Raw genomic sequence first — 13,425 nt, 5'->3', positions numbered from 1 at the left:
GCCAGTCATGGCATCACAGAAGGCTACCATGTTGGTCAAGCATGATTTCTCCTTTGGTAAGCCCATTCTGGCTACTCCTGACAGTCAGTCTTAGCATTACAGAATGAAGCAAATACTTTTATGCTTGGATAGGTCATATAGCTTTATATGTAGATGATATAGGCCGTGAATCCTAACTCCTCTTCTTCACATACGATTAAATTTAATTCCTATTCATCCGCCTTCTTCCCATCATGCAAGAAAGAAATTGGCCCGTGGGACCTATCACTGCTAACCAGAGATCTCCTTAGAGAAGAAAAGTAAGAGAACAAAAATGCTGCACCATGCTACACTAAAAAGGGAGCAAATAAATCCTATTGGGCTTACCAATCTGAAGGCCATACAATCAGTATCTATCACCTACAGCTGTAAGGGCTCAAAGTAAGTTTGGACACAGTTTAAAGCTTTATGAATCTCCAAACTGAAAGGTCTGTGATGTAACCCTCACATACACTTCATCGTGGAGCTCAGAACTAAACATCTACTGCAACATAGATTTCCACAGGAAACCAGAAGACAAGTATTTAAAATCACAGAACATAAGATGGTAACTGCATTTGAGAAATTGAGACTATATATTACTAAACAAACAATCATCACCACTAACCTGAAAATGAGGGCTAGAGACACACTTGGCAATTTGTTTAAACAAGGGTTCCTGGATTTTGACAAATTGTGATGGTTCAATTACATCCAAGATTTCCTCCAGCTCTCCTAGGAACATGACCTACAGACAAGGAAGGAAGCATAGAACTCAAAATCTCTGAATCATCTTGATCAGTAAAATGCTGCATACCTTCAACATCTCCTCTGGGGAAAAATGTAAGCTCATCAAGACTCTTGTTCAAGTTTTTTAAATTAGTCCTCAATGTCTTTGTAAAGACATGTAAAGGCTAGTGCTAATTTTGTGAGTAGAAACTACAGCTATCAAAAAGCTTTTCTCTTCACAGTCAAAATTGTTCAGAAAAGAAAACCATATCAACTACAAGGATTAATATCAAGACCCAGCACAGCATGTACAACCTGTCTGTGAATACCTTAATATTCACTGCATATCATACTGTAAAGCAAACTAACTCTGACATTTTTGGTTAACACTAGTAATTCATTTACCTCTTTCTGACTGCAAGTTTTCGGCCAGAATTTCATTAAGCCTCTGATGACCTAAGTTAGAAGAAAAAGAAGTTATATAAATATATATAAATAACCTTCCTCACAACAGGATAAGCTGTTTATATGGGGAAAAAAAATAGGAAAAATATTTACTGGTTCTGTGAGTGAGGGGTCTTTCTCCAGAAACTGTACTATGCAATATGCCAGCTGTGAAGAGGTAAAGATTTAAGAAAACAAAGTTAGAACATTATAATGAAATCACAAACATTTAAAAAAAGAACAAAGAAGGCAAGATGCTACATGGCTTTCTCAATATCAATCATATATTTAAACTGAGATGCATTGTTTGCACTGTGCAAATCTATTTCAAGTTCAAGTTACTAGGAAACAATAAAGAAAACATTCACATGACAAATTACCACATACGATTATAAATCAGAGCAATTTGGAATTTAAAATATCGCGATATAATGTTTATAAGATTTTGTTAGTCTCTGAAATTGCTACTTTTTACATGTTTTGTATATTGGTAAAATTGTGAAAACACACGAGATGAGCTGGCACAGCTAAAACCCTGAGTAACATATTTAGCAAGTGTGGCTTTGAAAGTGTAAGAAAGATTGCAGAAAATCAGACAGAAAGAGAAAATGTATCGCTTATCATAGGAAAACTGTCATCATGGCATTTGAATGTATGACAGGACACAGGAGAGCAAAAACGTGGTATAAAGTCAGTAAAGGAACACATTAAAGATCATGGAAGAGCAAGGGTGTTAGCATTCAGAAAGCTGTCAGAGTGAAGAAAAGCTTAGAGAACACAAGACTAAGGAAACTTGAACATCCTCTTGGGACAGAGAAAGGGGATTACAGAATGGGAAAGGCAGCCTTGTGAGAATGAAGAAAGAACAGAAAAGGAAGCCTTAAGAGAGTTTAACTACAAAAGTTTGAAATATTACAGATGTAGGCAACATTTTTAATTATCTAATCAGAATAGAGGATATTTGTCTTAAAAAAAAATGCAGTAAATGAATAAGAAAATCTACTGCATTTTCCCACATTACAAACCTTTGCCCCTCCTTTTATGTATTAGGCAATTACATTTCCAAAGTAACTAAAAAATTACAGAATTCTAACAAAGCAGAAAATATTTTCACAACTTCTACCTGTGCATGGAAGAGTGATAAACTCCTGACAGTATGCAAAGGAATCAGCACCTTCACCAGAAACTGTTTATGCTCTGCCTTAAGAGGTAAAGCAAAACCATTGATAATACTAGAAATTAGAAGAGAAGCATTTGTTAGTGTTATCATCAAAGAAAACATTCTTGAGGTCTGAACAAGAACTTTCTACATTAAAATCATTTAGGAGTCAGCACCCTTATCGGGCTCAAGTTATTTGTAAACAGATGCTGAAATTTTTCCTACTTTATATTAGCAGTTCAGTACATTTCTAGGTAATAATTCAGCTCCAACTTAAGAATCATCATATAAACAACTGCACAAAACTTCTAACAGAGAAGAACTTGTCTATGTAATCCGCAAATTCACATGGTCTTTGGTAATCAAGTTACTATAATTAGGTTTACTTAAGATACTCATGCTGCTAATGTACTTTAAAAATATATGCAGTGCATAAGGATAAAGTGTAACACACAGACACAAAATTAACCTAACACTTCTGCCTGTAACTCGCATCAACATATGAACTCTTGGCAAAGATAGGAGAGAGATTTGCACATGGGCTTAAAGATGAGCACGTGAACACATCTCTTACAAAATCACGGTTTATAGCAATACTTTTTCTAACTCTGACATTACTCTGACCTGTACAGAAAGGAAGCTTGATATTGGTAATGAATACTCACTTACCTTCCTAAAATTTCCAACAGCTCAGCTACGCCATTGAAGTGTTCAGTTTCATAAACAAATCTAAAAAAAGAAAGAGTTAAATTTAAGTAATATATCAGATTACTAAAATATTTATATGAGAAAAGTATCTTCTCCCACAGCTTACCGTAGAAAAATATTATTAATCTGTTTTCGGATAAATGCTCTAAGACCCAGAAACTTGCCATAAATTCTGTGCAAGACTGTTTTTAGGTAGTCCCGTTCTCGAGGGTCTTCACTGTCAAACAGCTCCAACAACTACGATTAAAGAAAAAGAAGAAGTTAAGCTGTAGGTAGACTTTACATTTGACTAGCATGGCACACAGAATTCCATATGGCAGTTAAATTGCAGTAGGTGCATATAAGGACACAGTATCCACACTACCCAAGGTACAGAAATACTCACTCTCCCCTCCACAAAATAAAAATGCTGTCACATCTACAAAATAAGACACTACTTCTTACCACTCTCATTTTCTCATTCTGAATTAACACACCTTCGTTTTAATTGCATAAGTTTGCATCAAGGTCACATATTCTAAATGATGTTTCATTTAGAATATAAGATCCTGAGCCTTTCTAGAGATTGCATGGCTTTCAGATTGTGGATTCAACAGCGCAGTCTGTGGCAGCACTGGATGTACCAATTAATGCAAATATCAAATAATGATGGGGATCTCAATCAAAAGAGAAGACTACCCAGTGTGTTGTACTCTACAAAATCTATGCTCCCTAAACTTTCCTCTAAGAGCCAAAGTATGAAATGAGCAGCAAGAATAGCAGTTCCACTTCTTCAATCCATTCCCCTACCACAAATGAATGAGTTTCACCTCATCTTTTCAGTTCCATCTTTTTTGACGCAACATCTGCTATTTCAGCAGACATTTCAAATGAATTAGAAAAAACTTATTTAGAAAAGAAGAACTGCTCAGAACATAATGCAATTTAAGTGGTAAGAAGGAAAAGAAAGATTGACTATCAGCAAGATAAGGTAACATTCAAGCAGTACATATCCTGAAAAATAAGTGAAGGCTGCCTGCCAAAGAGGCCTTAAAATGTTTATGATGCTGGCAGAAAAACATTACAGGAACAGCAGAGAACAAAAATTATTCTCAATTCACAAATAGGTAAATTATAATTATCTACCATAAGCAGGCATGTGCTCTATCCAATCTCTGTAAAACTGATGCACAAATTTAAGAAGGTGAAGAAGAAAAAAGAAAATCAGAAGATTAATAGAGATATTTTTTTAAGCTTTCTGGGATTTTGCTTTCTAATATCCAGGTTTACAATTGATGTATGTATTCTTCTTCATCACCTTGCACATTTTTCACTGTTTTAACCTTGCAGTAAGAATCTGTGATGGGAATTTCAGGAGGAACGATGGGGTTTGTCAGCTGCCCTCTAGAGGTTATCAACACATTGGTTTGTTGTATTAGTTCCACGGTTAAAGAAATAAGCAGTTACCTCATCCTTCCCCAAATAGCACATTTCACCCAAGGACAGCAAACACTTCTGTTTTTAATGTTCTTATTGGATTGTTTTTAGGAGTAAAATATAAATATTTCCAGTTCTTTTATACAGATCCTTTGTGGAAACATTGCTGAAGTCAGACTCGGTCTCTCATTTAAAAAGAAAAGATGCTTATTTTCATTTGTCCAATTCATTATCGGGTTTCAACAATAAAGCCTTATTTTTATGAACAAGCTGTAAGACTTCTATGATTTACGTAACTACTCTGACACCAAACGTACACAGAAAAGGGAAATAAATCCTCCAAAATAGCAACCTACAGTAACACAGACCCGTGTGGAGATATTTCGATAGTGCCTCTTAGCAACCGCTGCGGACTATATACAATTGAGGCCTTAGGAATGAACGGTTACACTGTGAGTGTACAGCATTTTATCATAACATACTGCTGAAAGCCAATAACACATCTACATTAAAAAAAACAACCCACACCTGTCTCATTTGTCCCATATTAGCACACTTCTTGCTAAGAAACACTTCAATAAAGTCCACTCAACATTAAAAAAAACCCCAATTATGTTAGAGAGAAAACCTGTCAGAGTTGTATTGCCAGTGTCACAAAGCATAAGCATGTCTGGTTGTTTCAAAAGACTCAAGCTGGTTTCCAGTCTAAGTGATCAGTAATAACAGATTGTTAACTCATGTCAGAAAAAATACAGAAGGAAATGCACGGACACCAAAGTTCCTAAAGATCAAACAAGAACACCTATGCACAGAGAGGTATCTCTCTTTGCACGTGTATATAAAGCTCTGCAGAACTTTCGATAGAAAAACATGAAATGTTTCACTGTTCAAAGCAATATATAAAAAATGCATCACCTAACCATATGGCAACAGCTTCCAATTCTTTCAAACTCCAATTTTATCATACATTTTCAGATAAGTAGGTTTCAAAATATCACACTTCTCCCTTCCAGTAGATAAAGACAAACGGGATCTTAAGAATCCTCCTTTTAGACCCATTCTCCACTGCCAAATCTTAATAGGGCTGAATGCCTTGAAAAGCTTTAAGTGATTAGGATACCTCTGAATCTTAAAATGTAAGGATAAAAATTGTTGTCTATGCTGAATTCTTCATGTATTCTTTATGTGAATAAAGTACAAGACAGCAAATTACTGCTTTTATTGCCTAAGCATCACAGGAAGGGAAAAAAAAACTCCAGAGGTGAGAGCAAGGTCATCAGCAATTCTGGGCTTCCCCAGCCATTTCTAGTTGGGCTTTTATTCAAGTCTCAAAACCCAGGAAATTCCCTTTTCCAGTTAAGTATGGAAATCTGCAAATTTCCATGATTTCAAAAGCTATGGACTGCATTAAACATTAAGTGGATTCTGACTTTGTGGTTCTACAAGAACTCGCAGTGGGAACACAAAACATGAACAGGCCCATTGCTGGAAGCAGAAGACAAAAAGGAAAGGGAGCATATATATGAACTTTGCTGCCTCATCCCAGAAAATATCATTCTTCAGCCATCTCTGTTCTGGGCTCTGTCCTGGCCTAGAAAGAACTTCCTCAGCAGAGAAGACTGGCTACTACATTTTGAAGTGAAGGAGGAAGAGGATGAAATGTGTAAACCATCTGGCTGCCAGCTCACTGCCAGACTGTGGCCACCTCATCCATTTAGCCACAACGGCAAGCAAATTTCAAACACAGAACTTCCCATTCTTTGCCAGTGTTGTTTATTACTGATTCTTCTTCCTCTATGCTTTTAATAGAGCTTGAACTTTATATGGCTTTTTGATTTACTTCCTCCCCAAACTCTCTAAAGTTACTGTTTTTGATACTGCTTTGGGAATAGGCCTGTTAGTGAATATCTGCCCTTGTTGCCAGCTCTCCAGCAGAGAAAAATAATTTCCCCCTTCAACAGAAATATTTTATCAATAATATGATACATTAAAATCATAGTTTAAGTAGTGTCTCTAGATGGCAGCATTTTCAGAACCTTTCATTTTCGGAGCCTTTCATTTTTCAGCAGTTACTGTTACAGTTCGCTCTTACCTTCAGCAAGTCAAATCCAAGTGATGATCCAAAAGTAATGCCTCCTTTTTTATTATGCTGGCCCACAATTTCAGATGCAGATGGTGGTATATCAGCAGAGGCTGAACCTTCCAACCAACAACCCATCATATTTTGTTGCCATGTGACAGATGTCAGCAGAAGGGCAGTGACAGAATGGAGGTTGACATGAATTGGTACACATGTGCCATTTTTCCAAGCAAAAGTATGTGCCATTGAATTTGTCCATATGGAAAAATGGTACCCATTGGCATTCAGCAATGCCTGCTGAAGGTTTATGGAGATCAAACAGTGGATGTGAGTACAGTGAGGCAGTGGGTGGTGCATTTCAGCAGTGATTACAGCAATGTGAAAGACAAGCCACAATCCAGATAGTCATGCACAGCTGCCACACCACACAATGAAGAGCATCTTCATCAGTTCACCAACACAAATTAGATGATTACCATCAGGGGGCTGAATATCAGTTACAGTGTGTTGAAAGTGGTGATGGCAATGATGGTACATTGCAAAGTTTGCATGAGGTGGCTCTCACAAGTCCTCACAAAGGAAAAGAAAGAACAACATGTGCAAGTTTGTCAGGACCTATCGAAACAGTAGGAGCCTGAAGGTGACTGCTTTCAGGAACTGCATCATTAACAGTGATGAGATGTGTTGTCAGCACTGGGTCAAAACAACAGCCTAAGAAGCAGCAAGATGTGTATTTCCCATTGAAGAAGTTGTTCAAGATGCAGCCCTCAGCAAGTAGAGAGAAGAGGTGAGTGATCTTTCTGGATTTCCTGGAACTCAGACAAACCATGAACTCTCACTGACCAGTATATCTTGATGCTGACTATGCTGAAGGTTCGAAGTTCCAGAGTTAGGCTAGAGAAGAAGACAACCTTTCTCTTGCAATGCAATTATGCCAGGCTCCATCCCAGTTTGAATACTGCGTTCCACAGTCTCAGTTTTCACTGGACTGTCCTACCACACACCATAAAGACAAATTTGGCATCTTCTGATTTCCATCTGTTTGCTCTGATGAAAGACTGACTGCATGGGCAACATTTTCCTAGTAGTGATGTTGTCATAGCAACTCTGAAACAGTGGGTGACCTCAACTGGTGCAGTTTTTTGAGCACACACCAGTGAGGCTTTCATTCACTGTTGGTGAAAATGCATAGCTAATGATGGTGACTGCGTTGAAGAAGTGTCTTGTAGCTGGGAATTTGCTCTCCCAAATAGCATTACTGTACTCACACAGAATCACAGAATGACCCGGGTTGGAAGGGACCTCAAGGATCATGTAGTTCCAACCCCCCTGCCTGGCAGGGCCACCAAACATACACCTTTACTAGATCAGGTTGCCCAGGGCCCCGTCCAACCTGGCCTTGAACACCTCCAAGGACGGGGCATCCACAACCTCCCTGGGCAGCCTGTTCCAGGGCCTAACCACTCTCCTTTTAGTTGTTTTGTTTCCTTGGAAACAGATCGGAGGCATTACTTTTGGAGCAACCTACACGTCTCATGTATTGAAACTGGAGCCAAATCAAGCACTGTATATATCTCTAGAAACAGTGACCAATATACTTCCTATTTCTGCAGTTTGACAGCTTTCACTGTAAATGCTTGCAGCGCATTTGCTGTTGCAAATAACATTATACTCTCAAATCCCAAACAAAACATTTTTCAAAGCAATTTTTTTTTCAAAAGCAAAGTGAAACCTTAAATCAACCACACTGGCTTACCTGCAATACAAATTTCTGATCTATGTACTTTTTGGCAATGCTGGGCTGAAATTCTTGGCTTTCCAAAAATCGTATGAAAAACTCATATACAAGCTGCAAAGTGAAAAAAGAAGTAGTTTAGTTTATGACTTTATTATTGTTTATTATTTCTAAGTGTTTCACCAGATTCTTTCCATATAAAACAAAAGACTTATTTTTCCACAAAGCAAGAGGATGAAAAGATGAAAAAATATTTTCCCCTTTAGCAAATTGCTACCTTAAGTGTTTCAATTAAACGGATGAGCTTTGTAAGTTAGTTTTGCTTATTTTACTCCATTCAGAGATATCTAATTACTAAATGCAGGCACTGCTATCTTGTAACGCTTGTTATCATCTTGTAAAGCTAACAAGGGTAACTGGAAAGCATATTTAAACTGCCCTCTGAACTGCTTAACTCATATCCAATAGAAAAATTACCGTTCTGAAAAGTAGTGGTGAAACAGGTAGAAATAATTAAAAGTAGAAAACACTCAGGGTAGCCTTCTATAACAACTTGAAACACAGACCAAAAAAAATAGAAAATAGATTTTAATCAGGACTCTCTGACTTATTGAAAATATTAGCCTCGAGGATGGAGAAAACCTGCTTGCTTCTATTCAAATCTTTCTCTGCCTGGACTATTCAGTGGGACAGCCAGAGATCTTTCATTTAATATCCCAAAAGGAAGCAGAAGAGGCACTCTGATAGATTCATGTAACAGCAACTCTGACCTGTCACTGATCACCTGAGCTACGAGCAAGCACTTCTCTTTACTGCAGCTTTTCAAGAAGAGCAGCCATTGGAAAATTTTTCCCTTCTGATATGAGCACGTATGAATATTAACACTGAAAGGAGAAAGGAAGCTACAAATTAAATTTTAAAGCAACTTTAAACTTTTCCTTGCAAACACCGTCATGTTGCAACACTGCTGCTGCTTTATGTCAGCATCCTCTGAGTTCCTCTACAAGGAAACAATCGAAAACCAGAAAGAGAGGATGAGAAACATGACATGGAAAAAATGTCAGTTTACACCACTAACATCAATTCAGCAGGAAATCTATTAACTTCTGACCAATACTTTGGTACACTTCTTCCTTCCAATGGTAAGTCAGCCACTGGCTGAGAAGATCTATCCTTTCCTTTTTAAGCAATGACTTTTAAAAACAGTGCTAGTGTCGATGAACATAAGATAGCAAACATGCCTCTGCTGCTCATAAGTTCCATGAAGATTTTAGGATTCTTATTTAATGAAAATTATTATAAATAAAGGATGAACCCTACATATCAAAACCTAAGAGAACAAGAAAGTGAAACTGTTCTCAGGCAAAGATGTGCATCCAACTGTTAAATAAAATACTTAATTCAAGCCGAGATCAACTGGGCTCCTTTGCTCACAGATCCTAGACTCCACAAACTGTTTCTCTGCCAAATTTCTTCTAAATTTATCTGTGGTGTAAGTCATAGTCCTGACTAACAAAGACAGGATCTGCAGTCCTATCTTCTATAAAGGAATTTACTGCAATAGCATCAGTTATTCTGTCTTGCTCAAAGATTATGCTACGTTTTTTGTTCAATATACCTTCCATTGGCACTTGAGATACAGAGGAAGCAATGAGAGACAGCATTGAGCACACACACCACTACAAACACCTGAAAGTGAACTTCAACTCAGGGAGAGGAAGGGATATATGGGTAGAGATACAGATTCCCATTTGTTTTTCTGATCTGCAGCCAATTCCTGTGTGCTTTTGTATGAAAGTTAACTCAGTAAAGCAAAACTGTTGGAAGTGTTATTACTTGTGCATCAGAGCAACGTGGGGAAAAAAGAAATTAATCAACAAAGGAAAACAGGACTACAAGAGACACCATCAATTTCGTGTCTCTTTTGAAAGAAAGTTCTAACACTTCCCAAATTCATGAAGTACTCTCCTGTCTTTGTAGATACTGTGATAGAGCCAATAACAACATCTGTGAAACAGAAACCGAATTTTCTTGTAATATCTTATCACTAGTTCTCATCCACAGGTTAAAAAAAAAAAGTTATTGAAAACTGGATAGATTAAGCAATAATAAGCATTTATTTTGAAAGAAATGGACAAAAACCTGTAGATGTGGCCATGATGCCTCCAAGGTGGGTTCATCTTCTTCTGGATCAAATTCATTGCTGTCACTAGGTGGGAGAGTTCTGAAGATATTGCAAGATACCTGAAAAGTGAAAGAAAGAATAATGAGATCAGTTTTTCAATCAGGTACTAGATTACAGGCCTCTGCACCTCTATGCCTACTCTACACATCCTCATCACAGAAGCAGTATTTCTATTGCTTACCTGTCTGACTATGCTCCTTAGCAACGGTATAGGTCAAAGTAACCTGTCACTTTACAAACCTACCACCAACCCTGGCACTTTACCTTCTTCAGATCTTTTTGCTTCTTTCTAGGGACGTCCCAGAATTACCCAAGTGAGCCACCACTGCTGACTTCCACATGCTCCACAGGAGCTCACTGTCTTTTTCCTGTTCTGCTTGCAGTAAGAGTCTGCTAGGTCAGAGGTATGGCCATCAGTATGCATTGACCAGGGTTTCCATACACTTTATTTTCCTTTGCACAGGAAAAGACAGTTGTGACATCTGCTAAAGTTCTCATCTGTCAACAGTTGCTTTAGTTAAAAGTGTTCTTCACAAAGTATATGCCCAGACACTTTCTATCAGGTGCACAATGCAGGCAACAAATACAATTTGCTTGTCACTTCACTTGTATTTTATTTCATGGTTGCTTTGCTTAATCTTATTTAGAGGTACTTTGCTCAGAGTACTGGGCCTTGTGAGGCTCATGCTATCAGCAAAGACCGAACCAGAGGATTTTCCTGGGTTAATTACAGTGCTGAATGGAGTGTACTGATTATTATGCAGCATATCTTACAAACTGTAAACATGCTGCAGGGCCTTTTCTCACTTTGAAGGTGGTGTAGTGCCTTCCTTGCACTCTGCTACTGCGTTTGACCCGTCTCTAAGCTGGTTAATCAAACAGCTGGGAAAGACAGCATATTATCTCCTAATCCTGTCTATACATGACCTCTGCATAGTAGTTCAGACAAATTAATCTATTTAAGCAACGAAACTAGTACACTCTTCAACAGCCTGATTTATTTTTCCAGGCTTTTAGAGATGTTCATATTTTAAAGTTAGTCTGTAAGGCAAGTCTTTGGTATGCCTGCAACTTAACATGAGAAGACACATCAAAGCCAGGAGTTTAAATACAATCCAGATACCAATGAAAACAGACCTGAGTCAGAGTGAAATCTTAGAAGCTGCAAAGCAAACCAAAGAGATTCGGGTGTTGCATAAATAAGATGGAACAACAGGAAACTGTAGGAAAGCACATACAGTACATACTAGCAAGGAATATTCAGTGAATACAAGTGGAAAAGTACTGGCTAACTTGAAGAGTAAATATGGCAAATCTGTGGTCATACGGGTTTTGTAGTTGGACTTTTTTCATTTGCCACAAGAGGGAGCATTTCACTACAGATACAGCAAAACGCTTTGGCAAAATCCTTCAGCGGATGTCAATCTCATGCTGTCAACTCGCGGGGCTCTTTACCCTAATAACATAGCACCTATCAGCCTGTCCTTAGGGGCACTGAACTCTGTCCTATATGCACACCTGCTAGCTAGATATTAGGAGGAAGTTTTTCCACACAGAGGGTGGTGACACACTGGAACATGTTGCTGTGGAGGCTGTGGATGCCCCATCCCTGCAGCCATTCAAGGCCAGGCTGGATGTGGCTCTGGGCAGCCTGGTCTGCTGGTTGGTGACCCTGCACATAGCAGGGGGTTGGAACTAGTTGAACACTGTGGTCCTTTTCAACCCAGGCCACTCTATGATTCTATGATTTATCAGAGCGCAAAGCAGAAGAAGAACACTCGAAGGATTCCCAAGTAAAAAGGGAAAAAAATGCACCTATTGGTGCCTTCCATCTGAACACCTGGGATTCTGCAAACAAAATGACAACAAATGCCAAAGTATGGCACAAGCAAACCCAGCAAGGAAAAATATATACTACCACAATGACAAGCTAATTGAACTCAAATTGCTGCAGGATTTCAATTAAGTTGATCCAAGTTTCACACGGTTCCCCCAGCAGCACCTCGGAAGAATGAAGGTTTCAGCAATAATTGGTTCAGTGACAGGACTGACTTCTGAATCTTAAGCTTCTAACAAAACCAGAGAGACCTCTGGAGTGTGTATTTAAAAATAAAAATTAAAAGTCTCATGACAACTGAAAAGCAGGTTTTTTTTGCATAAGAACTTACAGCAAGAAATGCAATGCAAGGTGAAAGAGAGTTCTCATATAGTTTGCTTTCTGTAATTTTCTTTATTTTTTCCTTTTTTTTTTTTGTCATTGGGAATGAAGATAAGTTGCATGGAGCCCAAATGCAGACATTCTCCTGAGGAGTACAGACACAACAGGTTATCTTCAAATGATTCCCATGGTAATCATAATTTTAAAAGATAACGTGTGCCATTACAGTTATATTAATCACCACAACCCAGCACGAGAGCTCATTTACATGCAGTGCCAATTTACAGCATGCTTATCTAGATCAGTAGCCTCTGGGTGGTGAACATTCACAAACCTCTAAGGGAGAACCGAAGGCAAGAAGTTCTTCCATGCATGAACTGCCCAGCTGTGCGAGGGACCAACACATCACACAGCAATGGGGAAATGATGCACCAGATCTGGGAAGAATGATTTTTCTCACCAAGGCATAAGGCAGCTATTTAGCATTTGTCCCTGGGCCCAAACAGAGCGCCAAAATTCCTCCGGCTCAATCAATAAATCACTTCCTTTCTGACCTCTGCTGGCTCATCCAGCCACAGGACATCCCTGCCAACCTCTGCACAGCCAACACAAATGACTGCTGATCAATACTGACTGCCATCTTCCACCAATTAGGAATGCCTCCAAGCCCCGATGATATTTTTGTACAGCAAAACTGAACTCTAATATTCTGGAAAGTTCTATCATGACAAATATCCTCTATTACGTCTTCCAAGTTGCTTGCATGCTATCCTTCAAGAGCATCCCATTCAGG

At 38.4% G+C, this 13,425-nt stretch overlaps 1 protein-coding gene across 10 annotated transcripts in view; it reads right to left on the bottom strand.

Moving 5' to 3' along the window:
* The window catches only part of PPP2R5E (protein phosphatase 2 regulatory subunit B'epsilon), a 69,071-nt gene that overhangs the window by 8,689 nt on the left and 46,957 nt on the right, over positions 1 to 13,425 (bottom strand). For 8 of the 10 annotated variants that reach the window (XM_015865649.3, XM_015865651.3, XM_015865650.3 and 5 more), the window contains 8 exons: positions 10,432 to 10,533; positions 8,311 to 8,403; positions 3,165 to 3,295; positions 3,020 to 3,079; positions 2,315 to 2,423; positions 1,306 to 1,359; positions 1,153 to 1,203; positions 647 to 766 (listed from right to left, as the gene is read on the bottom strand). In XM_015865649.3, the coding sequence (XP_015721135.1) occupies positions 647 to 766; positions 1,153 to 1,203; positions 1,306 to 1,359; positions 2,315 to 2,423; positions 3,020 to 3,079; positions 3,165 to 3,295; positions 8,311 to 8,403; positions 10,432 to 10,533 (720 nt within the window). The remainder of the gene's footprint in view (positions 1 to 646; positions 767 to 1,152; positions 1,204 to 1,305; positions 1,360 to 2,314; positions 2,424 to 3,019; positions 3,080 to 3,164; positions 3,296 to 8,310; positions 8,404 to 10,431; positions 10,534 to 13,425) is intronic. The other 2 variants (XM_085547820.1, XM_085547818.1) reach the window with 1 other exon arrangement.

This window comes from Coturnix japonica, chromosome 5 (genome assembly GCF_054131305.1).
Source record: "Coturnix japonica strain WE chromosome 5, WE-NBRP24, whole genome shotgun sequence".
In the NCBI taxonomy this organism is placed as follows: domain Eukaryota; kingdom Metazoa; phylum Chordata; class Aves; order Galliformes; family Phasianidae; genus Coturnix; species Coturnix japonica.
This window is presented reverse-complemented; position numbering and strand designations above follow the sequence as displayed.